The sequence below is a fragment of the Copadichromis virginalis genome, linkage group LG5 (genome assembly GCF_057382275.1).
Source record: "Copadichromis virginalis isolate Kocher_CV1m ecotype Utaka linkage group LG5, C_Virginalis_male_GT1.1, whole genome shotgun sequence".
In the NCBI taxonomy this organism is placed as follows: Eukaryota; Metazoa; Chordata; class Actinopteri; order Cichliformes; family Cichlidae; genus Copadichromis; species Copadichromis virginalis.
Genome location: NC_140622.1, coordinates 1,300,100 through 1,325,509, shown reverse-complemented (window position 1 = coordinate 1,325,509; position 25,410 = coordinate 1,300,100). Strand labels below are relative to the sequence as shown.

General features: G+C 43.9%; 2 protein-coding genes across 2 annotated transcripts; both read left to right on the top strand.

Moving 5' to 3' along the window:
* LOC146708703 (uncharacterized) lies at positions 1 to 3,775 on the top strand. The gene is made up of 5 exons (XM_085455514.1): positions 1 to 41; positions 568 to 1,590; positions 1,833 to 1,988; positions 2,308 to 2,400; positions 2,833 to 3,775. Exons 1-5 carry the CDS (start codon positions 39 to 41, stop codon positions 3,154 to 3,156), a joined length of 1,599 nt encoding a protein of 532 aa, XP_085311640.1. The 5' UTR covers positions 1 to 38; the 3' UTR covers positions 3,157 to 3,775.
* Positions 3,776 to 14,133: 10,358 nt separating this feature from the next.
* Positions 14,134 to 17,367, top strand: LOC146708702 (acidic mammalian chitinase-like). Its single transcript, XM_085455513.1, has 12 exons — positions 14,134 to 14,177; positions 14,319 to 14,378; positions 14,471 to 14,497; positions 14,602 to 14,806; positions 14,941 to 14,997; positions 15,235 to 15,400; positions 15,584 to 15,708; positions 15,820 to 15,943; positions 16,049 to 16,231; positions 16,348 to 16,464; positions 16,560 to 16,692; positions 17,053 to 17,367. Exons 2-12 carry the CDS (start codon positions 14,354 to 14,356, stop codon positions 17,298 to 17,300), a joined length of 1,410 nt encoding a protein of 469 aa, XP_085311639.1. The 5' UTR covers positions 14,134 to 14,177; positions 14,319 to 14,353; the 3' UTR covers positions 17,301 to 17,367.
* Positions 17,368 to 25,410: the final 8,043 nt, after the last annotated feature.

The following is a 25,410-nucleotide window of genomic DNA, read 5'->3' as shown; positions in this document are numbered from 1 at the left end:
TGCGTCTTGTCACCTTGAAAAGATATGTCCATGTTTAAATGGTGAGGCCTCAAAATATGATAAAGTATTTTCTTAAGTGGGAAAACAAAACCCAGACCCATACAATACTAATGTGTTCTCAGAACATATTTATTTTATACTGCAAGCCAAAGTGGTGTGATGATGTCATTGGCAATTCATCAGTTATGTCATTTTTTTTAATGCAGGTCGCTGGATTCCAGTCAGTGAATGCTAATCCTATGCTCTCCCCCCTTCTGCTTCTCTTCTCTTTTTCTTCTTTCCTCTCCTTATTGTCTCCTATATTCTCCTCACCTCCTCTCCTTCTCTCTTCTCTTCAATGTCTCCCATATTCTCGCCATCTCTCTTCTCCTCCCTTCTCCTCTTCGGTTTGCCTTCTCTCCTCGCTGCCTCAGCTGATCTCCACCTCTCCTCTTCATTTTCTCCTCCCCTTTCCTCCTCTCTTTGCCTTCTCTCTTTTCCTCTAGTTTGACATTAAATTCTCCTAATTGGAAATGTCAGTGGTTTACATGTTGATCCTCACTAACTGTGCTTGTGCTTTGTTCTCAGACCACCATGGCTGGTTCAACACCTGCAAGACTGAAGGTGATTTTAGGAGAGAACAACATTGAAAAGCTGACTCTTCCAAATGGCATCCCAGAGTCACTTGAAGACCTTCTCAGCACGATAAAGACTACCTTTGGGTTAAAAGGTAACTTCAGACTGCAATACATGGACCAAGACTTTGGCAACGACTTCTTTAATCTGAATTCTACCACCGAACTTCGGAATTTGGGGACAATCAAAGTGATCCACCAGCAAACAAATCCACCTTTGATCAGTGCCGATCAGTCCACTTCATCTCTGTCTCTTTCATTTGAGTCTGATGACGGTATTTCGGTGGCATCAAATGACACAGTTATCCTCTCATCCCCTGAATCTATGTCATCTCGAATACAACAGTGGCCAGAAGACTTTGCAATTCCCCAATTTTCATATGACACAGAGCTACAGCTAGAGAGGGGGAATACTGAGTACCGTGTAAGCCAAAAAATGTTGACTTTAAGCGCCCGAATGCTGTCTGATATCCTGAAAAGAGTTGCAGAAGAAATTTACCGTTACAAGGCCTATCCAGAGGATGCACATTTCTGCGCAGCTGCAGAGGCCCTTATCAAAAAGCACCCATGTTTGAAAGAACCTGGATCATTCAATGGCTGCTACGGTTGGAAACAACGACTGAAGTACAAAATGGCAAACTACAGGACCCAGCTCAAATTACAGGGGTGTCCAGAGCTGTGTGTAAACTCACTGAAATCTAAAGCTACTACAGATGCTTTCCCTGCTAAAAAAGTGAAGAAGCCAAAACGTTCTGAAGCTAACTTTTATCCATCCTTTCCTACTGGTGAGACTCTGGACAGCATGGAAAAAGTGAGACTAGAACTTCTGACAGAGATCGGGATAAGGGACAATGAAAGGGTCATCGCAGACAAAATGGCTAACACGTTTGCCTACAGACGACATGAGGTGGTAAACCAAGAACCAAGCATTCAGGAACTGAAGGACAGATGGCCTGCACTCTTCACACAGAAAGAGGTAAGAATGGAACTGAAGTGATCGAAGTCTGTATGCTTCGGGATTTATTGCAGTTAACTTTCATGAATCGGTCATAACTTGATTTGGTTGAGATTTTATAACACTGAACTTAATGAAAGAATTTACATTTTGAATTCCCATATATGTTATACTTTTTGGGATATAGACATTTTGGCATACAATCAGTTTCAGCATTTTGTTCCATAATACAATATCTACTGTCATTTGTGTTTTGTTTTTAGATAAATACAGAGTTCCAGAGGCTCATGGCTGTTCCTCTTGAGTGGAAGTTCATGGCCCAGTTAGACATGCACTCAAGTCAGCTGATCAAAGTCATACGTGCCAAAGGAGGAGCAACACGCCAAAAGATTGCGAACATCTTGGACACATTGGACCAGGTAAATCTGTACCATCAAACAAGATGCTTCGTAACTAAGAGGGCTGTCAAAATATATCTGAATCCAAAAAAATATATATATATATTTAACTGAATCTTTCATAAAGACAATATGGGCAGGCCAATGCTAATCATGGCTTTCATATGCATGAATGTTTTTAGCGACTCCACTGAACTCATCCCCTTTTCTTTCTGTAATGAATCTCTGGGCTTGTGAATTACTGTTTTTAAATAAAGTACATGTAAGTTAAGCAATAAGAGTAAGGATGTCTGTCTTATGAAATTTAGAGTTTCAAATTACTCAACATTTGTTGTTCTAGACTGTGGACTTTAATCATCGGAGGGAATGTGTGCTGAAAGCCCTCACCATCTTCCTGGGAGAAGATGCAGATGGCCTGATCAAGGAATACCTTGTAAGTTTCAACAGTTTGTCAGCACATCTTGTCAAAGGGACACAAAAAAGTTAACTGTTAGAACAAACATAACACGTGAACCCTAGTTGGATTGCTGACATGTATTTATTATCATGACCATATTGGACATTATGTAATTCCCAGCAACAACACATTACATATCGGATTGACTTTGTTTTAAGTAAGACGGGCTTACTTGATTATTTAAGTTCAAAGGAATAGTTTGACATGTTGGGAAATCTTATCTTTCTTGCTTACAATTTGATTAGAGTCAGATTGATACACCTCTCTCTGCTGTTTCTGGTGTGTGATGACACCCAGCCAAGAAATAGCTCAGCACATAACACATATTGGTACATCACCCAAACACTTAATCACAGTAAGAAGTGAGGCTAATGATGATTTGTGTTTGTGTCTTGTACCCCTCTGTAGGACTGTGGAGCAGATGATGTTCAGAGGGACCTGGAGGAGGTCACCATGGCAGTGTATGTGATTCGGAAGGAGGGGGAGGGACTGCAGGAGCCACCTGAAGACATTGGCATTGTCATTGAGGGTGTGGAAGTGTTGCATGAACTAACTTCAGTTGCCTCAGCTTGTGCCCTGCTTCTAGGTTTGATCTATGCACTCAACCTAGCTTATCCAAAACCCTTTCGCTTCACTTTTGAAGTGCTCCAAAAAATCTTCATGCAGCTTGATCAGCACAAGATGTCCCCCAAAGTCCAAAATCTGTATATCAAACTTCAAAGCTCCCAGTAATGGCACAGAACAATGACCAACAAATGGCCCTGTGCCATAATGCGAAGGAACAACTGTGTTTGGACATATAGCATGTAAAATATGTAGTCTCTTTTGGATGTTGGGCCTTTTTTATGCTCCAAGAGACCTCAAACCCCAATTTAATGTGCTTTTATGGTATTTTTTATTTATTTTTTAATTTTTTTTCAGACATATTTGCCTTCGTTTCAAGGGAAAGGTTGCATTTCAGGTTTGATGTGCTCAGTTATACAACAAACTGTTGTGACATTCTAAAACTCTAGAGGAGTGTTTATATTTTTTCATCCCCATTGGTCAGCTACACTGTTCAGATATTTATTCATTGGCTATAGCTGAAGAGAAGTTTCTGTATACTCTTGGGGCACTTTTTCATAGTTGACACTGTATGTGTTAAGATTGATATTTGTGTAATACTGTGTTGCACTTTACACTTTGTTGACAACTTTGTGGTCCTACTAAGCATTACTTGCATTTTGTGCATATGTGTTTCAAAAAGGACAAATGTGTAATGTATTTGACCAAAAGCTGTGTTGGTTGCCATAAAGGTAATACTTTATTACATTTATACAATAAAGCATTTAAAAAAAAAAACATTGGATTTTGAATTTTTGAAAAATATTTTCAGGCAACTTAAAATTTTGATTTAAGCTTTATTATACAAACTAAAATTTCATTTTAGAGTCACTACAAAAAGTAATTTACACTAAACCACATTATTAGGTTAGCAAAGAGCAATATTTTACTTTTGGGTTATGCAAATTATTGGGTTGGAAAAACTGAAAACTTTAAGTTGAAATGTCTTAATTTTAAGTTGGATTAATGCAAAATGTTTATTTGACAGCAATTAATTTATTAAGTACATGTAACTTAAATCAGTTGTGTTAATTTAATGTATTAACTTAATTTCAAAGAACTTAATTAAATTTGGTGTTACCAATTGAAATAATTCAATTAAGTTGGTTCAACTATTTTCTTTTTTCAGTGTACATGCTCATACCATTTCCAAAACCATGTTTGACAGATGATGCAGAAGATGTGATTTGGTTTGGACCGATTCTTATATAGGACTTTTCTACTCTACCGGAGCGCTCGATACAACATGCCACATTCACTTTCTTCTATGATTTTAAGTGCTTACTAACTAACAGTCACACTCCAGTGAATGCATTGGAAAGCAACCGGGGGTTAGTATCTTGCCCAAGGATATTTGACATGAACAGTGGGGGGAGCCAGGGGTCAAACCAACCAACCTTCCGACCTACTCTACCTCCTGGGCTATAGCCAGCCCAACTGCAAAACCCCTTGAGTTAAAGCTGAAAAGCAGTACTCCAATCATATATTAACAGCTAATTTAAAATCCACTGTGTTTTTGTCCAGCACATTACATTCCTAAGTGTCAGAACTTTCTCCTCACATAGTGTACAAAGTCGTGACTGATTAGACCCCACCTTATCTTAAAGACCTCACTGTACCATATTGTCCCGATAGAGGACTTTGCTCTCAGACTGCAGGCTGAGTGACTTTGTTGTTTCCTTGAGTTGCCAGTGGTAGAAGGGGAGGCAAAGCTTTTAGTTTGTGTCCTTCTATTTTGGGTTCAGGAGACACACATCGTCTGTACTTTTAAGACTAAGCTTAAAACTTGATAAAGGCTATAGTTTGGCCTGGATCAGGTGACCTTTGACCATCTCTTAGTTTTGCTGCTATATTCTAAGGTTGCTGCACTTCTCATGATACGATAAGCATTTCTTCTCCACTTCCCTCTCTTCAGTTGCCATCTGTCTATATGCAACAATTGCATGCCATTAATTTTTGTCTTCACTTGTAGATTGTGTTTTGTCCTGTTTCTGTTGTCCTGTGGTCTTTTTACATTCTACTTATTCATCAGTGGTCACAGCAGTTTTTAAAAGAGAGGTCTTCTTCTCTACTTCTACCAGAATCCTCTGAACATTGGGCTATTCTCTCGGTTATTGCTGTGAACTTGCACAATGTATGTAATGCTAGTTATGTATTTTTTTTTCTACACTGTAAAATCTAATATTGTGTTTAATTAAAAATATTAAGTAGGCTGAACTAAATTTTTATCAATTTGTTATTAGAACTCAATTTAAGTAAGTTACCAGTATTATGTATTATTATTTATCCAAAAACGCTGATAAACTCAACAGACCTACGCCTTAGTTCACGGATTCACTTTGTCTAGGGTTTATTTCTGGGATTTCACACAACCCAGGATTCAAATCATGAATACATAATGGGCTTGGATTTACAACATTACAAATGAAATGTGCTCTATTTGGAAGCAGCTGGCCCCTCCCCTTTCGACGGGTTGTGTGAGACTTTAAATCATGAAACTGTAAATTTTAAATTGTTATTGATCCTTTATCCCGAGTCCTAAAGTGTATATTTATTTTCTTACTCTTCTTATATTTATTGTTTGTTTACTTGCACTGCTGTAGCTGGAGCCTCGTCGTCTCGTCTCTCTATATGCTGGACTGTATGTAGCGGAGATGACAATAAAGTTTACTTTGACTTCAGCAGCGAGCAGGCGCACCGAGGGCTCTCGCACTCACTCTTCATGTACAGAATTTCGAAAAAACATTGGTGCAAATTATAAGTCTGTATCATGATGTCTGGTGTTTTCGTGTTTGTTGGTTTGTTTTTATTTTGTTTAACTTTGCAAGTTGGTTATTAGATGCTGCTCCCTGCCGCCCCGCCCTCTCCTCCCTGTGCCGCAAGCAGCAGGCGCACCTCGCAAACAAAGGGCGCCCTATACTCCCAGCAAATGGGCGATAGAAAACTGATTGGCGCCTGTACCATTCCCAATATGCGCTGGCTGACGTCGGGGACGCATGAGTACAAGCATTTTTTTTTTTTTTTGCCGATGCCCGTGATGCCGCCCCCCACCATGATGCCGCCCCAGGCAACCGCCCGTGTAGCCCGTATCAATAACCGCTACTGCTTTGCGGCAGCTTTTGAACATCTGTGACATCTATTAATGTCAAATCTAGCCTTTCTTTAACTGCTTTTATATTTAACCGACTTTTCTATTTAATTACATTTTAAATAATAATATTAACAATAGTATTTATTTTGTTAAAAAATGTGTTTAAAAACAAGTTTTGTGGTGAAAGCTATAATCCAGAATAGTGGCCTGTTAAATGGTTAAAGACTAGGTTGGCTTTATACTTGAGAATAAAATATTACAGCTTGTCCTTCTAAAGAATTAAGTTATATTCCACAGTTGAATCATAAGAAACATTATGTTACATATGAACACTGCCATATGTTAGATCTGGTCATTTTGCTTATAAGAAACTTTATATATTGGAAGTTAGCTTTTAACAAGCATGTAATGATTATATTTAAATTAGGTGGTCTTTTTTAAACATGTCTCTTTAGGCCTAAACTGACAGTGCCAATACCACACATTCAGACACAGTAGTAGATGGTGTTTTTACTACTATATGTGTTAGTCTAATTTGGTTGTATGGGGTCTACATTGACCCTCTGTGTTGTACGTTATTATGACTGCACAGCCTTTAAGGATCAAATCAGCTTCTGAAAAAATTCTGTGTTTTCTCCCTCTGCTTGCTTCTTGCTGTCTTTGAGGGACCAGCACTCCTGCTGTTGGACAGAAAGACATCAGTAAGTATTTTGGTTTTCCAATATATTAGCAACTGTCAGTGACATTTATATTAATGAGGCTGAGCTTTAATCATACTTTAGATCAGCCTGTTTTACTTATTGTTTTATTTGTGCTTTGGTTTGGGGAAGTTGTTTCTGTACTGATCTTTTCCTGTCTTCTGTTATTAGACTTGAGATATGACTGCACGATGCTGTTGCTGGTGACTCCAGTTAATTCTACAAGACATGCTGTGGAAGTATATAGTGAAGTCTGCAAGTTTTCTAACAGCAACATTTGTTTTGTTCCCAAATGCACATCATTAGAATGAACGTTATTGGCCATGTTTGCATAGCCCTTTTTAAAATGATGCTTTCATGACATTATTGTGTGTTGGGTGGGGGTCACGGCTATCCAGACTGACAGTGTCACCTCTCCGTGGGGAGGGAGCCTGAGATTGTCCAAATTGGAGTCTGTTTATACCAAATGCAGAAAAAAATGTTTTAAGAAAGCAATTAAGTTCATGTTCCAAAAAATATGATTGTTTGCTTGCAGGACACCAGGAGAGATGAGTCCTCCGTCACAGATGGTGTGGTCAGTGAAGATGGTCGCCTGCAGGTTCAAGCTCATTGCATCTCCAACCCACATCCACTGCCACTGTACTTAAGGGAAGTTACAGACCTTCTTCTGCACCTACATGTGGATCACCTCAATCCATGACAGTCATTCAGCAGTAATGCCTGGACTGGAAACAAGCATCCTTAAAACATTACAACATTCCAGCTCCTGTGTTGGAATGGAAAACAAATGTGTTGTTTAAATCAGAGATGCACTTGTGACAGAACAACAAATATTTTATTTTGATTATATAAGTAAGTACAAAACAAAGTTGTGGTAGGCCTAAACTTATTTTCAGAATAATTACATCTGAGACTTTGTTTCATTGTAAGATTATAACAGTGATGGCGATATAACTGTTTGTTGCTCAGCAGAACAGTGTCCAGTATGTTGGCTGTTGTACTTTGTTGTGTTTGAAAATAAAAGTTGGGCTGATTTTAACATCATTACAAAAAGTGTTGTTAATTATTTTTAATCATATTCAGGTTACCACAAATAGTTTTTTCATTTAGTTGAACTTGAAATGTTTGTCAGTAGGTAAACAATTAGTACTGTACAGTCAGAAATATCAAGTTATTCTTAATACTGCAGACTTGCAATGTGTAAGTTGTCCTAACAGTCATCTTAAGTAAGCTTTACTTAGTTTTTTTGAGGCAACGAGTTTCCTTAATTTTTTTGATTTCTGGGAACTAACAAGGCTGTACAGTGTACTCAAAATGAGTAAGTTGCCCTAACTTGGTCATCTTACGTAAAACTTTACTCAATTTTGTTGAGGGAACGAGTTTGCATAGCTTTTTTGAGTTCTGGGAACTAATTAGAATTTACAGTGTATGGCAAAAAGAGAGAAGGTCATTTTCAGTTTGACTAAATCAAAATGATCTTGATCTTTATGTGTTTATAAAATTTTGTTTTAAATTTTGAATTCGTTTTACATTGAAGCATTGCTTTATGTAATATGGGGTTTTGTATGCATACCCTTTTGCCTTCTGTTACCAGTAATAGTGCCATTTATATAGCATTTAATAACTGGGTGATAATGATTCTGTTCAAGAGATCTACAAAACACAGTGCTGGAAGGGTGACACCACCAGGTGTTGCAATCACTTCCATGGCCACAGGTAAATGAAGGCATGCAGACTGGCTCTACATACATTTTTGAAATAATGGGTCTTTCTCAGAAACCCCAGTGTGTTAGATGTCACCTGTGCAGCAGGGTCCAGACATAAAAAAAAAGCTAAATATCCCACAATTTACTGTTAGTTGTATTATATCAAAGTGGAAGTGTTTGGGAATGACAGTAACTCAGCTTTGAAGTGGTAGGCAAGCCTAAATCCTTTTCTGTCTGGCAATCCAATGGACAAGTCTAGGTTTGGCGATTGCTAGGAGAATGGTAATTGTCTGACCGCATTGTACCAAGTATAAAGTTTGGCAGAGGGAGGACTGTGATGTGGGGTTGTTTACCAGGAATCTGTCTCGGCCTCGTAGTTCCATTGAAAGAAACTTTTAATGCTCTGGCATGCCTACACATGTAGGACAATTTCCATCCATCCATCCATCCATCCATCCATCCATCCATCTTCATCCGCTTTGTCCGGGGTCGGGTCGCAGGGGCAGCAGCCTAAGCAAAGAGCCCCAGACCTCCCTCTCCCCAGCCACCTCCTCCAGCTTATCCGGGGAACACCAAGGCGTTCCCAGGCCAAGCGAGAGATATAATCTCTCCAGCGTGTCCTGGGTCTGCCCCGGGGCCTCCTCCCGGTGGGACATGCCTGGAACACCTCACCCAGGAGGCGCCCAGGGGGCATCCTTGTCAGATGCCCGAACCACCTCAGCTGGCTCCTTTCGATGTGGAGCAGCAGCTGCTCTACTCTGAGCCCCTCCCGGATGGCCGAACTTCTCACCCTATCTCTAAGGGAGAGGCCAGCCACCCTTTGGAGGAAGCTCATTTCTGCCGCTTGTATCCGCGATCTCGTTCTTTCGGTCACTACCCACAGCTCGTGGCCATAGGTGAGGGTAGGGACGTAGATCGACCGGTAAATTGAGAGCTTCGCTTTTACACTCAGCTCCCTCTTCACCACGACGGACCGGTGCAGCGTCCGCATTACTGCAGCTGCAGCCCCAATCCGTCTGTCGATCTCCGGCTCCCTTCTCCCATCACTCGCGAACAAGACCCTGAGATACTTGAACTCCTCCACTTGGGGCAGGAACTCATCCCCGACCCGGAGTGGGCACTCCACCCTTTTCCGGCTGAGAACCACGGCCTCAGATTTGGAGCTGATCCTCATTCCCGCTGCTTCACACTCGGCTGCGAACCGTTCCAGTGCGAGCTGGAGGCCCTCACCCGATGAAGCCAACAGAACCACATCATCTGCAAAAATCAGAGATGAGATTCTGAGGCCACCAAAGCGAAAGCCCTCCGCCACTTGGCTGCGCCTAGAAATTCTGTCCATAAAAATTATGAACAGAACCGGAGACAAAGGGCAGCCCTGGCGGAGCCCATCACCCACCGGGAACGAGTCCGACTTATTGCCGGCAATGCGAACCAAGCTCTTGCAACGGTTGTATAGGGATCGAATGGCCCGTAACAATGGGCCAGACACCCCATACTCCCGCAACACCTCCCACAGGACACCCCGAGGGACACGGTCGAATGCCTTCTCCAAGTCCACAAAACACATGTAGACTGGTTGGGCAAACTCCCATGCACCCTCAAGCATCCTGGAGAGGATAAAGAGCTGGTCCAGTGTTCCGCGACCAGGACGAAAACCGCATTGTTCCTTCTGTATCCGAGGTTCGACTAGCGGACGAACTCTCCTTTCCAGCACCCTGGCATAGACTTTCCCAGGGAGGCTGAGGAGTGTGATCCCCCTGTAGTTGGAACACACCCTCCGGTCCCCTTTCTTAAAGATGGGGACCACCGCCCCGATCTGCCAGTCCACAGGTACTGCCCCTGATCTCCACGCAACATTGCAGAGGCGTGTCAACCAGGACAGCCCTACAATGTCCAGAGCCTTCAGGAACTCGGGGCGGACCTCATCAACACCAGGGGCTCTGCCACCAAGGAGTTATTTAACTGCCTCAGTGACCTCGCCCCTGGAAATTGGCGGGTCATTCCCCTCATCCCCAGACTCTGCTTCCTCCTCGGAAGACGTGTCAGTGGGATTAAGGAGGTCCTCGAAGTATTCCTTCCACCGCCTGACAATTTTCTCAGTCGACGTCAGCAGCGCTCCGCCAGCACTATACACAGTGCAGGTAGAGCACCGCTTTCCCCTCCTGAGACGTCTGACGGTTTGCCAGAATCTCTTCGAGGCAGTCCGAAAGTCTTTTTCCATGGCCTCTCCGAACTCCTCCCACACCCGAGTTTTTGCTTCAGCCACTGCCCGAGCCACATTCCGCTTGGCCTGTCGATACCTGTCGGCTGCCTCCGGAGTCCCACAGGCTAACCAAGCCCGATAGGACTCCTTCTTCAGCCTGGTGGCTCCCTTCACCTCTGGTGTCCACCATTTGGTTCGGGGATTACCACCACGGCAGGCACCAACCACCTTGCGGCCGCAGCTCAATGCAGCAGCTTCTGCAATGGAGACGCTGAACATGGTCCATTCGGACTCAATGTCCCCAGTCTCCCTGGGAATGCTGTTGAAGCTCTGCCGGAGGTGTGCGTTGAAGATCTCGCGGACTGGGGCCTCAAACTCCCAAATTTGTGGAACCAGTTTGGGGATGGCCCATTCCTGTCCCAACATGACTGCACACTAGTACACAAAGCCATGTCCATAAAGACAGGGACGAATGAGTTTGGAGTGGAAAAAGTCCACAGAGTCCTGAAGTCGTTCCAATAGCATACCTTTGGGATGAATTAAAGTGGAGACTGTGAGCCAAAGTCTTCTTGTCCAACATCAGTACCTCACAAGTGTGCTTCTGTAAGAATGGTCAAAAATTCCTATAAACATGCTCCTAACACTGTGGAAAGCATTACCAAAAAAACTGAAGCTGATGTAGATGTAAAGGGTGGCCTGACATTATAATGAGCCCTATGGATTTAGAATGGGATGCGATTTAAATTTATATGCATGCAAAGGCAGATGAGCGAATATTTTTGGTAGTATAATCTAAGTTGCAGGTTTATCAGTCAAGCAATCATAAATGGAACAAACAGAATATGTATCATATGTTCTGTTTGTGTTTTGCATTTTATTTTATTTTTTGAAGATTAATTTTTAAGCACCCTTTTAATTTTAATTTGCACACTTTATTTCACACCCTGAAAACTATGTGTAACATTGAGGCAAACTGTAGAAATTCTAGGGTTTGTAAGGGAAAGCACGGGGGATATTGTGCCATCTAAAAGGATAATGTTTAGATAGATGGCCTTACGTTATCTTACAGTGATAAGTGATAAGATAATGTGAAGGAGTGAGCACTAACTGATTGCACAAGCAAGGAAAATCTCTTTCTTTGTTTTTTTTAAATAAAGGGTATATTTTGTTGTTTCAAAACACTTTATGAAATAAAAAAGAAATCTGAAAACAGTCAAGAATGATTTGTTGACAATGTAAATTCATGCAGCAGGTGGGGGATCAGAATCACCTGTATTATTTTTTCCTTTCCACTCATTTGAAAGTTTGTTAGTGGTTTATCACTTGTTCCAGCACACGCAAACGTCACACCATTGTAAATCTGTTTATTGCACAGGATAACGTGTATTCACTCAAGCCTATTTCCAAATCACCTAAATGTTAATTATGGCACTAGCTGTGAAACATTTTCATGATGAAAGGTCGTGGCCAGTCTTCAACAAAGGAGAGATATAAAATAATCAACACGGTTAATCTTAGAAGATGGGCACTTCTATATTGTTATGTCATGATGTTTCTCAGTTTATGATCATCTTTTTTATTATTGTCACATAGCTGACAAACATTGAGTGATTATTATTTTTCATACTTCTTCTATTATGTTTAGGTATCAGTCATTGGAGTCATTCACTTCATCACAAAATGCACCCATATGATCGATGTACTTTGTATTATGATATAATCGTGCTTTATTTGCTTTAATTTTTTAATTTATCAGTTACAACTGGAAACTAATGATTTTCCATAACAACTGACATCAAATTTTCATGTTATTATTATATCTTATATATTATTATATTATATAAAGACACAAAGCTGACATACACATGTTGTATACTTGGGTCTACAAAACTTCACACATTAAAAAAAAAAGAAGGCTTCTTTTCAGGAATCAAACCACCAACCTTCAACCAAACTTTATTATTGAAACAACAATAAGGTCATCCACTTTAACAACCTCCAACCCAACTAAAAGAAGAGGGGTTAAGTAAAAACAAGAGTTATTTGAGAATAAATTCAAACCTTTATTATTAGCACAGTCATAAACCAGGTAGGAATTATTTTCTATCTTGTATTATGAGAATAAAATGTTGAAATGAATGAATAGAAAAAACATAAAGGAATAAATACTTCCTCCAATGATTCATTTTAAGACTGACTTTAATCTGGAACATGACAGCATAACAATATGATTTGTATCCAAAACAAAAATTCTATCAGGTATCATATCATCCTATATTTAATTAATGAATAACCATGAAACCAATTGAGCGTTTCCTTGGCTGTGTGTGGGATCACTGTCTTGCTCAAATGTCCACCCTCATTTCATTTTCATTATCCTGGTAGATGGAAGCAGATTTTTATCAAAAATGTTTCAATACACTTTTCCATTCACCCTTTCTTCAGTTTAAGTGTCCCACTGCCGTGTGCTGAAAAACAGCCCCACACCACGATGTTCACACCTCCAAACTTCACTGTTCTTATGGAGTTTCTGGGGTGATATGCAGTGTTTTTTGACACCCAAACATCACGTGTATTATGGCATCCAAAAGCAAAGTTTAAATGTACTTCAACATGCTTTTTCTTCAACACTGGAGTCTTACGCAGTGAGCATGGCGGTGGAGTGAGTAACTTATTGTCTTCTTTGGAACAATTGTACTTGCTGATTCAGTGTCTTCTTATGATGTTCTTTCCACTTCTGGATTATGGCCCCAACAGTGCTCACTGGAACCTTCAGTAGCCTAGAAATTCTTCTGTAACCAGTGCTATCAGTATGTCCTCAGAGAGCTCATTGGTTTTATCTATCATGAGGTGTTTCTTATAGGTTATAGGCCATCAGTTGGGACTGAACCAGCTAATTACTAATTCTTGACAGAATTGCTTTCTAGTTACTGATGGATTTCTGCGAGTGTCTTGACTGGTTTTTGTTTTTGCAACTTCCTTTCTGTGTGTGTTCAATACTTTCCCCCCTGTATTATTTCTTATTATTTTGCATAATTTACGGACATCTATGGTTTGATTTCTTTGCGTGTGTGGATCGGATGGGTTGTTAGCGATTGAATTCTGATAAGAATTTCATGTCAGTAGCAAAGTTAGAAATATATTTATTTAGAAAATTGGTGACATGTTCTATACTTACTTTACCCCCTGTATGTAATATACTATATAACGATATGATATGTGACCGGTGACCCAAGGTACACCAGGGTCATATACGTGCCACAATGAGTAAATTATTGCCTACATATAGCTAAGACTAAGCAATCTCTTATCAAAGCATGTCCTAATAATCAGTACACTTATGACCTAGATTTACGAAAGACTGCTATATTGTCTTTGTGTTCGTAGAACAATCAGGTGTATAAAAGGCCAAACTTTGTTGCGGCTGTTTGGGTCTTTCTTCTGGTTTGACGGTAAATGAACAAGGGGCACAGCCCTTATTCTCTCTTAATCATGGTTTCTTTTTTTTTTTTTGCTGGTGGGTAGGTGGGTGGGAGGTTGTAGCTTTTATAGTGTTGCTTGATTTGTGGAACTGACATCATTTTTTCTCTTAGAGTCATCAAGTGAAATATTAAGAAGTCACTCTAAGATGGCCAGGCTCACAGTTGTAGCAGGTATTTTGGGAACTTATTGCATGCATACAATATAAATGTAAACACTGACATTTATTTTATCATGCTTTTGCCTACATTCTAATTTTTCTTAGGTTTGTGTCTGGTGATGAGCCAGCTGGGTAAGTTTTTTTTCTGTTTCTTTTTTGTTAAAGAAAATAAATTTTGATCACTACTTGTGTATCACTACTGGGACCTGTGCTTTATTAATATTACACCACCACAGGATCTGCCAGCAGGATGGAGTGCTACTTCACCAACTGGTCCCAGTACAGGCCTGGAGATGGAAAGTTTCTGCCACAAAATGTGGACCCTTTCCTATGCACCACCCTCATCTATGCATTCTCCATCATCAACTCCAACAATGAGCTGGTTACCTACGAGTGGAATGACGACGTCCTCTACAAGTCTTTCAATGATCTGAAGACCAAGTAAGTGGATATTATCCTATAGGTCAGAGGTAAAGCAAAACACAATACCTCTTGAGCGTATCGTGTCTTTAAGAGTTTTCCACTAAGATATTACAGTTTCTTTAATGATATTACAAGTTTTCTGCTGTTTCCAGGAATCCCCACCTGAAGACTCTCTTGGCCGTTGGTGGATGGAACTTTGGGTCAACACAGTAAGAAATACTTTAAAGAAAGAAAATTATTTCACATTAGGACAATGGTACGTAGCTAACCAAATATTGTGTGTAAACCATCAGTCTGAATCAAATCAAAATCAAAAAGAAGTTTCCATTATTAAACACAGCAAACATTAATCACAATTCTCCTGTTAAAGACATAAAGCACTAAGCAGATTTTACTATAAAGATCAAATGTTAACTTGGTTTTTGTGTTTTTTTGTTTTTTTGCAGGTTCTCCATCACAGTTTCTACTGCAGCTAATCGTCAGAAGTTCATCCAGTCTACTATCAGATTTCTGAGGACTCATGGATTTGACGGTCTGGATTTGGACTGGGAGTACCCTGGATCCCGTGGAAGTCCTCCTGAGGACAAACAGAGGTTTACTCTGCTCTGCAGGGTGGGTATAGATCTCCATTTTTTAAAATCTACATCTCATTGATGTTGTTTCGTTTGTATCATACTTGAATGGTAAATGCTAAATGGACTGATTCCACTAACCTTCCAATCGGTAGATGATCTGCTATACCTCCTAAACCCCATGGACTCCATTCTTACACTGTTATGTGGTGCACTTTTATAGGAACTTGTTGCTGCCTTTGCAGCTGAAGCCCAAGCTACCGGCAATCCCCAGCTCATGCTAACTGCTGCTGTTGCTGCTGGAAAAGGAACCATTGATGCTGGATATGAGATCGCTGAGATAGCCAAGTGAGGGTCCTGCTTTATAAACCATCTTACTTCATCTACTACTTTTAGAAATCTGACAGTTGTGCAATGTAAGCATGAAAATCACTGTTTATGTTTATTTCCTTATTGCAGAGAATTAGATTTCATCAATATAATGACCTACGACTTCCATGGAACTTGGGAGCAATTCACTGGACACAACAGCCCTTTGTACCGTGGATCTCAGGACTTTGGTGACCTTATCTATTTCAACATTGTGAGTAAACCGTTAAAACTGAAATAAGATTCATTTAAAAGATAACTGTAACTTTAACAGGTAACTTCTTATGAACACAAACTTCACATTTTTTAACTTCTATAGGACTATGCCATGAAATATTGGAGAGACAATGGCACCCCACTGGAGAAGCTAAGGATGGGATTTGCATCTTATGGTCGTACCTTCCGCCTGACATCATCAAATACTGGTGTTGGTGCTCCAGCTAGCGGCCCAGCATCAGCTGGTCCATACACCCGTGAAGCTGGATTCTGGTCTTATTATGAGGTACATTTCTTAAGGCTGGAATTTAATGATTGCCTCATGATGTATAGCATATGTTGCTTTGATATCTAATGATATTTATAAAACGACAAATGTTAACCATGTAGTCTGTGCTGTAGATCTGTACCTTCGTGAAAGGCAGCACCATTAACTGGATTGAAGACCAGAAAGTCCCCTATGCTTTCAAAAACAATGAGTGGGTAGGATTTGACAACAAGGAGAGCTATGAAACCAAGGTAAGTGAGAAAGCTTGCATCATTTCTTTTTGTTTAACACATTTGTGTATGTACAAGGTAGTGATATCAATCTCTGTTTAATTTTTCCCCAATAGGTACGTTACCTGAAAGATCAGAAGTTTGGCGGGGCCTTTGTGTGGGCTCTTGATTTGGATGACTTTGCAGGAAAATTCTGCGGGGAGGGTCCCCATCCTCTGCTCTCTCATCTGCGCAACCTTCTTGAAATTGGTATGTCCAAAGCAGATTCATATAGATTAATTATTTTAGTCTATATATATTTAATAAATTAGTGTGGAACTGTTATCATAAGAACCTCTGTAATTTAGATAAGATGTTACTACAACAGTCAATAAAAATCCAAATATGTTCGATACAGTTTTGAACTAGTAAAACTTTTGTACGAGGGCAGTAAATGTTCTTCATGTAGCGATTGGAGTAATGAAGAATTCATGTTAATAGGTCAACAGTGGGTTGGGTTAGGGTGAGGTTGTGTTTTAGCCAGTTACGCATTAAGGGATTCATGCTTATTGATACACATGAATGAAAAACCACCAATAACACATAATTCCTTTGATCTGTACTGTCAAGAGCTTCCCCCACTACCCTCAACCACCACCCCAAAACCTGGAGCGAGCACCACTTCTCCACCCAGCACCACCACCACTACTACCCATGCCCCAGGAACTGGATTCTGCAATGGGAAACCTGATGGCTTATATCCCCACCCAGATGACAAAGCCAGCTTCTACATGTGTTCTGGTGGCAACACCCACGTGGGGCAGTGTGGAGCTGGATCTGTCTTTGATGACAACTGCAAATGCTGTAACTGGCCTTGAGCCTGGAGCAGAGGCATTGTGTATTACATCTGGTGCCAACATCATCTATTAAAGGGACTAAAGTGTATCAGTGTATCCTCTATGTACACATTCATTCACCTATATAACTCGGGTCCTTGGATACATAGATAGAGTTGCCATAAACAGGGTATAACTCGCGTCATCAAAAATGAAGGCCTCAGTTCAGACATCATCAGCCTAATAGTGATTTTGTCTCGTACAAAAAGCAAATAAAACAAAAATAATGTCACAGTGGTCACCTCAGCTTTGAATAAAGTGTTAATTACTGCTTAGAGTTTCTAACCTTGCAAAATGCACTATATTGCCAAAATTATTTTCTTTTCTGCTTTCACATGCATAGAAGTTTAATACAATGCTGACCCACCCGTTGCAGCTATAAAACCTTCAACCCTTCTGGGAGTGTTAGTAGTGTATTTATGGTAACTTTTCACTATTTCTCTCGAAGCACATTTGTGAGGTCAGACACTGTGGGATAAGAAGCTCTGCTCTAATTCAATCCAAAACTGTTCTATCGGGTTGTAGACAGGACTCTTTGTAGTTCAGTAAGATTCTTCCACACGAAATTTGCTCAACCATGTCTTTATGAACCTTACTTGGTTCACTGGTGCAAAGTTATGTTGAAACTGGAAGGTACGGTGGCCATGAGAGGCCAAATGGACTGCAACTTTAGAAAACACCAGCAAACAGAAAAACGCTGCAAAAGGACACATAAACACCAAAACATGCTAAGCATTGCTCTGGGAGACACTTAAAAGAAGTGGAGAATTTTTCAGATTTGTGAGGAATGAAAATACTATAGATATAGGTTTGCTATTAGATGTTAACTATTAGCCTGAAAATCTGTCATCTGTTGAAACACACATGAGGGTTTATATGACTGCTGTTTTGCTTTAGGTGAAATAAACAACTAAACTCAGACAACTTGTGTTTTTCAGGGCAAGATGCATTGTCCATTCTGTGGGTTTAAGTTTGAAAACAAATTTCATTGTTCATGTGGAAAAAAACAGCTTTGTCCTGGCTAAAGCTGCTGCCACAGCAGCAGACCTCAAATACTAAAGAGGTAATACTTTCTGCACCGGCTGTTATCTTTTAAGTCTAACTAGTTTTGTAAGAAAATAAAATGAAGAGGGCAAGACTTGTTCACATGTTTGGTGTTTGAACTTTTCAGATCTGTATTCATGTATAAGCAAATAGTGTCATAAATCAAAGAATTTGTTTGTAGTTGGGAAATTGTAGACATCCGGTGTGATATGACTGATAAATCTACATTTCTGAAAGCAAAAACGTGTTTGTGGTGGATCTGACTGGGAAGAGGTGGTGTTTTATGTATACTATATTCATATGTTTTTTCAGTATTAACTTTATCATGTTTGCTTTTGAGTTATATACAAAGATAATGAAGAGCCTCTTACTATCTGTCATGGTCCGCGGCCCGGCGTCCGGGGTGCTGCTGGGATGTCCACGCCCACGAGCGTGGCTGCTAACCCCACACCTGCATCCCATCCCAGGCGATCACCAGGTGGACTATTTAATCCTGCCCTACCTGCTGCTCCACGCCAGTCCGTAGTCGCCTCTCAGCGATCACAACTCGGCGTGTTTTTTGAGCCACCTGCCTGTCCACCTGTCCGCCTGAGATTCGGTTCACATTCAGCTTCGCCGTCTCGACCCCTTTTGGAGCTCCACCCCCCTCTGGTTCTCTCGGCCCGGCTATCACCCCTCTCACAGCCCCGCTCTCGGCGTTCCCTGTGCGGTCCCTCGGTTTCATCTGGTTTCACCCGTTGTTTTTCTGGCTACCCTCACGGGACACCTTTAGTTTCAATAAAAAATTACTTTCTTTATTCGCTCATTCCCTAGTGTGTGTGTTCTGCTACTGGGTCCTGCCTGCGCTCGGAACTTCGGTTCATGACAGTACGGACTGGCCAGTATGGACCCAGCAGATCCACTCCGCTCCGCTATTAATAAACAGGGCGCTATCCTCGGTCGCCACGATCAGCAGCTCCAGTCTCTCCAAGACCGTTGTCAAGAGCTCAGTGACACTCAGAATAAATTACAAACTAGGCCGTCCGACCCCGTGCACCGCGGCGTGTCGCCTCCGCCGCTGGAACCCTTCCACGGGGAGCTAGACCTGTGTGGGGGGTTCCTTTTCCAGTGCTCCTTGTTTTTCAGTCGCACGCCTGATGCGTTCCCCACGGATACTGCTAAGATCTCCCACTTCGTGGGATTGTTACGGGGGCGTGCTCTAGCATGGGCTGAAGCCTACTTAAGTTCTCACCCCATTCGTGATTGCGAGTACGATGACTTCCTGGAGGAGTTCCAGGCTACGTTTTCCCCTCCGGTATCGGAGGACGATGCCGCGCAGAAGTTGCTGGGGCTCCGTCAAGGGCGGCGCAGTATTGCGGAGTACCTAGTTGAATTCCGTACTCGAGCGGTCGCCGTGGGTTGGCCCGATTCGGCTCTTCGTGGGGTTTTTTTACGGTCGTTAAATGACCAGATGAAGGACCAACTGGCTTTTCACGAGGAGACCAGATCCTTTGATGAATTGGCCTCCCTCTCCCGTAGGATTGACAGACGCTTGCGGGAGAGGGATGCCGAGCGGCGGTCTAAGCCTATGGGCTCCGTATTGCGCCCCGGGTTTCGCGTTTCTCCGCCCCCGCCCCCAGCTGCGTGTGCGCGCTCTCCGTCGCCGCCCCCGCCTGAACCCATGCAGATCGGACGCTCTCGGCTTTCTCCGGAGGAGAGGGAACGCCGATTTCGGGCTGGAGAATGTCTGTACTGTGGGAGGCCCGGTCACCGCATCGCTGTTTGCCCGGTCCGCCCAAACGACCCGGCCCACCGGTGAGTCCGGGGATACGGGTGGGCAGCACTCTAAGCACTACTAGACCCCGATTGTTACTGTCCGTTACTATCGTGACTTCTAATCAGACTTTTACATGCCCCGCGTTAGTGGACTCCGGGGCGGAACAGAACCTTATGGATGAGAAGCTGGCTAAGAGGCTAGCTGTGTCTCTTACTCCACTCGAACCGCCCATCCCTGCGTCTACATTAAACAACCAAGTGTTTGCATACATAACTCACCAAACCGCGCCTGTACGGTTAATCACATCAGGTAACCACCAAGAGCAGCTGTCCTTTTTCACTTTTCCTGCTCCTGACACCCCGCTTATCCTAGGCTACCCCTGGTTACAGAGACATAACCCACACATAGATTGGGCCGGAAAAAGTATCGCGAGCTGGAGTGTGTTTTGTCTGGCGAACTGCCTGAGGTCAGCCGTTCCCTCCGCCTCAACGGAACGGAGGCCCGCCCCGCCACCCGCGCCGGACCTCTCTTCCGTGCCCCCCGATTATCACGATCTCCAGCAGGTGTTCAGTAAAGATGAGGCGCTCTCACTCCCGCCTCACCGTCCATATGACTGTGCTATCGATCTGCTCCCGGGAGCTTCGCTGCCCTCTAGCAGATTATACAACCTGTCTCGCCCCGAAAGAGAAACCATGGAGAATTACATCCAGGAGTCGCTAACTGCAGGACGTATTAGGCCGTCATCCTCTCCCGTGGCTGCAGGTTTTTTCTTCGTGGGAAAGAAAGACGGGACGCTCCGCCCGTGCATCGATTACAGGGGGCTGAATGACGTCACCGTCAAAAACAAATATCCCCTCCCACTCATTAGTTCTATTTTTAGCTCACTCCAGGGAGCTACGGTCTTCACCAAACTAGATCTGCGGAACGCCTACCACCTGGTACGGATACGTGAAGGCGACGAGTGGAAGACCGCCTTCAATACCCCACTAGGGCATTTTGAATATCTAGTGATGCCGTTCGGGTTAACGAACGCCCCGGCGGTTTTTCAAGCCCTAGTCAACGACGTGTTACGGGATTTCCTGAACGTGTTTGTTTTTGTTTACCTGGATGATATTTTGATTTTCTCCAAGACGCTCGAGGACCATCGCATCCATGTGAGGAGCGTGCTACAACGGCTGCTCGAAAATAGACTGTACGTAAAAGCGGAAAAGTGTGAGTTCCACGCCTCATCCATCTCCTTCTTGGGCTACATCCTCGCTGGTGGGCAGGTGAAGACCGACCCGGTGAAGATCAAAGCCATATTGGAATGGCCGGTTCCGGAGACACGAAAGAAGCTTCAGAGCTTCTTGGGGTTTGCGAATTTTTATCGCCGTTTCATTCGAAACTACAGCCAGGTGGCCGCGCCTCTCACCCAACTCACCTCACCCAAGGCGTCTTTCACATGGTCCCCTGAGGCCCACGCAGCCTTCGCTAAATTGAAGCGATTATTCACATCCACACCCATTCTAACCCATCCTGACTCTTCTAAACAGTTTGTTGTTGAGGTCGACGCATCTGACGCGGGAGTCGGGGCGGTTCTTTCCCAGCGGTCTGGGCCCCTGAACAAACTCCGGCCGTGCGCCTTTTTCTCACGCCGACTCACCCCCGCAGAAAGGAATTACGACATCGGCGACAGGGAACTCCTAGCGGTAAAACTCGCATTGGAGGAATGGCGTCACTGGCTGGAGGGGACCGAACAGCCCTTCGTTATATGGACGGATCATAAAAATCTACTGTACCTTAGAACCGCCAAGAGGTTAAATCCCCGTCAAGCTCGCTGGTCCCTATTCTTCGCCCGTTTCAACTTCACACTCTCCTATCGTCCCGGGTCACGAAACATCAAACCCGATGCGCTCTCCCGTCTGTATTCCCCCGACAGCGAGGCGCCCCCCCCCGCCACCATCCTGCCTGCCTCCTGCGTGGTGGGTGCTCTCACCTGGGAGATTGAGGAGACCATTCGTCAAGCGCTCCCAGGGGACCCTGACCCAGGGACCGGACCGCCGGGACGGCGCTTCGTTCCCGCCGCCGCCCGGGGAGCGGTCATCCACTGGATCCACACAGCACGATTCGCGTGCCACCCGGGCGTGAGCAGAACGGCGCGCCTCCTCAGCAGACACTTCTGGTGGAAATCGCTACTACGGGACGTGAAGGACTACGTGTCTGCCTGTGCCGTCTGCGCTCGTAATAAACCATCCACGAAACATCCCATGGGCCAGCTCCACCCACTCACTACTCCCCACCGGCCCTGGTCTCACATCTCGCTCGACTTTGTTACCGGTCTCCCCACCTCTTCTGGAAAATGTGTCATCCTCACCGTTGTGGATCGGTTTTCTAAGGCCGCCCACTTCGTCCCGCTAGCCAAGCTGCCCTCGGCTGCTGAGACTGCCCAAGCGTTAGTCACGGAAGTCTTCAGGCTCCACGGAATTCCCCTGGACATTGTCTCCGATCGCGGTCCCCAGTTCACCTCACAAGTGTGGAGGACCTTCTGCTCCATTCTCGGCGCCAAGGTCAGTTTGAGTTCCGGTTTCCACCCGCAATCCAATGGGCAAACTGAACGCCTTAATCAGGAGCTGGAGACTATGCTGAGATGCGTAGCCAGTCAAAACCCCTCCTCCTGGGTTACTTACCTGCCCTGGGTGGAGTACGCCCACAATACTCACACCTCGTCCTCCACCGGCTTCTCTCCTTTCGAAGCGTCCCTCGGGTATCAGCCTCCGCTCTTCCCGGAAGAGGACCTGTCCCTCTCCGTCCCGTCGGCCCCTCATCACCTCCGGCGCTGCCAACGTGTGTGGCGCTGCGCTCGCCGCGCCCTCCTGCGCGCAAAGGAACGACAGGCGCACTACGCCGATCGTCGCCGCACCCCAGCCCCTGACTACCAGCCGGGACAGAAGGTTTGGTTGGCTGCTGGGAACATCCCGCTCCGGGGCACGTCCCGCAAACTGGCTCCCCGTTTCATCGGGCCGTACGAAGTGGACCGAGTCATCAACCCGGTGGCAGTCAGGCTCCGGCTTCCGGCCTCTCGGCGTGTGCATCCCACGTTCCATGTATCTCAACTTAAGCCGGTCCGCCTCAGCCCCCTGTGCCCTCCTTCCGAGCCCCCTCCTCCCGCCCGGCTCGTCGGCGGCCATCCGGCCTATGCGGTCCGGCGGATCCTGGATGCGCGCCGGCGCGGGCGCGGCTGGCAGTATCTTGTGGATTGGGAGGGATACGGCCCCGAGGACCGCCTCTGGGTCCCGCGCTCCTTCATTCTGGACCCTCGTCTCATCTCTGCTTTCCGTGCTTCTCTCCGCAGGCGGGGTCCCGGCCGGCCGCCTGGGGGCGACCCTTGAGGGGGGGGTACTGTCATGGTCCGCGGCCCGGCGTCCGGGGTGCTGCTGGGATGTCCACGCCCACGAGCGTGGCTGCTAACCCCACACCTGCATCCCATCCCAGGCGATCACCAGGTGGACTATTTAATCCTGCCCTACCTGCTGCTCCACGCCAGTCCGTAGTCGCCTCTCAGCGATCACAACTCGGCGTGTTTTTTGAGCCACCTGCCTGTCCACCTGTCCGCCTGAGATTCGGTTCACATTCAGCTTCGCCGTCTCGACCCCTTTTGGAGCTCCACCCCCCTCTGGTTCTCTCGGCCCGGCTATCACCCCTCTCACAGCCCCGCTCTCGGCGTTCCCTGTGCGGTCCCTCGGTTTCATCTGGTTTCACCCGTTGTTTTTCTGGCTACCCTCACGGGACACCTTTAGTTTCAATAAAAAATTACTTTCTTTATTCGCTCATTCCCTAGTGTGTGTGTTCTGCTACTGGGTCCTGCCTGCGCTCGGAACTTCGGTTCATGACACTATCTCCCTCTCATTCCCTCCTTTCAGCCAAGTCATTTGTTCAGCATTTGTTCAAATACCCTGAAGGTAAAGAGCCTGAAAGGAGGATGCTCTCAAAATCCAAAAAGAAAAAAAAGAAATCAAAGAAAACAGTGAAGGTTTTTATTAAAAAAGATTTGAAAACTTTTATTTTGTTGTCTGACAACAGGTTTTCAACCTGTGACCACCATCATTTTTTCTAATATGTAATCTATCTTTTTGCTGGGATGATGAACAAAACAAAGACTGACAAGAGACCCATAAGAGGGAAAGCACTACCATTAAATGTTGAACCAAGCTGGTCATCTGAGAAGCTCTTGGGTGCTGCCATTAAAAAACTGAAAGACTCAACCATGAAATCAACCATGATATGGATATGGGAGATGGAGAATACATCCTGCTCTATCCTGCTCTAAAAGAAAAATCCAGGATCACCCTATACTGTATGACTGAACTCTACATAGAGGCCATTGGAAAGACTTACCAAAGAATTACACTATTTGTTTGTGTCCTAGAGAATTTCTTGTCATAAAGGGAGTATCAAATAGACTTGACATTGGGCTTTGTTTTTTGTTTTTATTGTTAAAGATTTTTGTGATTAGTACCTTGAAGATTTAACCAAAGTTTGCTTTCACCAAGTGTGTTGAACAATATACAGTTACACTTAACTTTAAAGCATGAGGCAACTGTGTTGAATATGTGCAAGATGCTTACATAAATTCAAGAGAGAGCCAATCCTCTGTAAGTGATTATTCTCCTGGAAGAAGTCCCTTGTCCTGTGGGCATTGTGTGCTGTAGCGCTGTCCTGTTGATAAACCCATAAACCCAGTTGTTACCATACAGAGGTGGGCCCTCAGTCATGAGGGACGCTCTCTGCAACATGTGGATATAGCCAGTAGCTGTTTGACACAGCTGCACCTCCTGAAGCTCCATTGTTCCACTGAAGGAAAAAGCACCCCAGACCATCATCCTCAAAACATATCAGGCGGGATCTGCTTGTCTTGCCAGTAACGTTGGAAACCATCAGGACCATTAAGGTTACATTTTTTCTCAGAGAAAACTTTCTTCCACCTTTCAATTTCCCGTGCTTGGTGCTCTTTTGCAAAGTCCAAATGGTTAGTTATGTGGAGTTCAAGGAGACGAAAGATTGAAGATGTTTTTGTTTTAGAACACCTTCAGTCTTAGATGCCGTCTCATGGGTATGGGGCTTCAGTCGGCACCACCGAAATGCTACAGAGGATCAAGGATAAAGGAGGATCTGCCTAACTTCTTAGCAACTATGTGTAGCAAGTACATAAGCTAAAATAATTTAAGTTGGTTATGAGTAGTTGGGCTAATTCAGAAGATATCAGATTCGGCTCTAGGAGGTGAGTGAAGTACAATAAACATACAACCACAGATA

Bases quoted from the DNA above. Each gene is read 5' to 3' on its own strand.
- LOC146708703 (XM_085455514.1), top strand. The intron at 1,591-1,832 runs GTAAGAATGGAA...TTTTGTTTTTAG, and splicing joins CACTCTTCACACAGAAAGAG to ATAAATACAGAGTTCCAGAG. The intron at 1,989-2,307 runs GTAAATCTGTAC...TTGTTGTTCTAG, and splicing joins TCTTGGACACATTGGACCAG to ACTGTGGACTTTAATCATCG.
- LOC146708702 (XM_085455513.1), top strand. From the start codon at position 14,354: ATGGCCAGGCTCACAGTTGTAGCAG. The intron at 14,498-14,601 runs GTAAGTTTTTTT...ACACCACCACAG, and splicing joins TCTGGTGATGAGCCAGCTGG to GATCTGCCAGCAGGATGGAG. The intron at 16,465-16,559 runs GTAAGTGAGAAA...TTTCCCCAATAG, and splicing joins AGGAGAGCTATGAAACCAAG to GTACGTTACCTGAAAGATCA.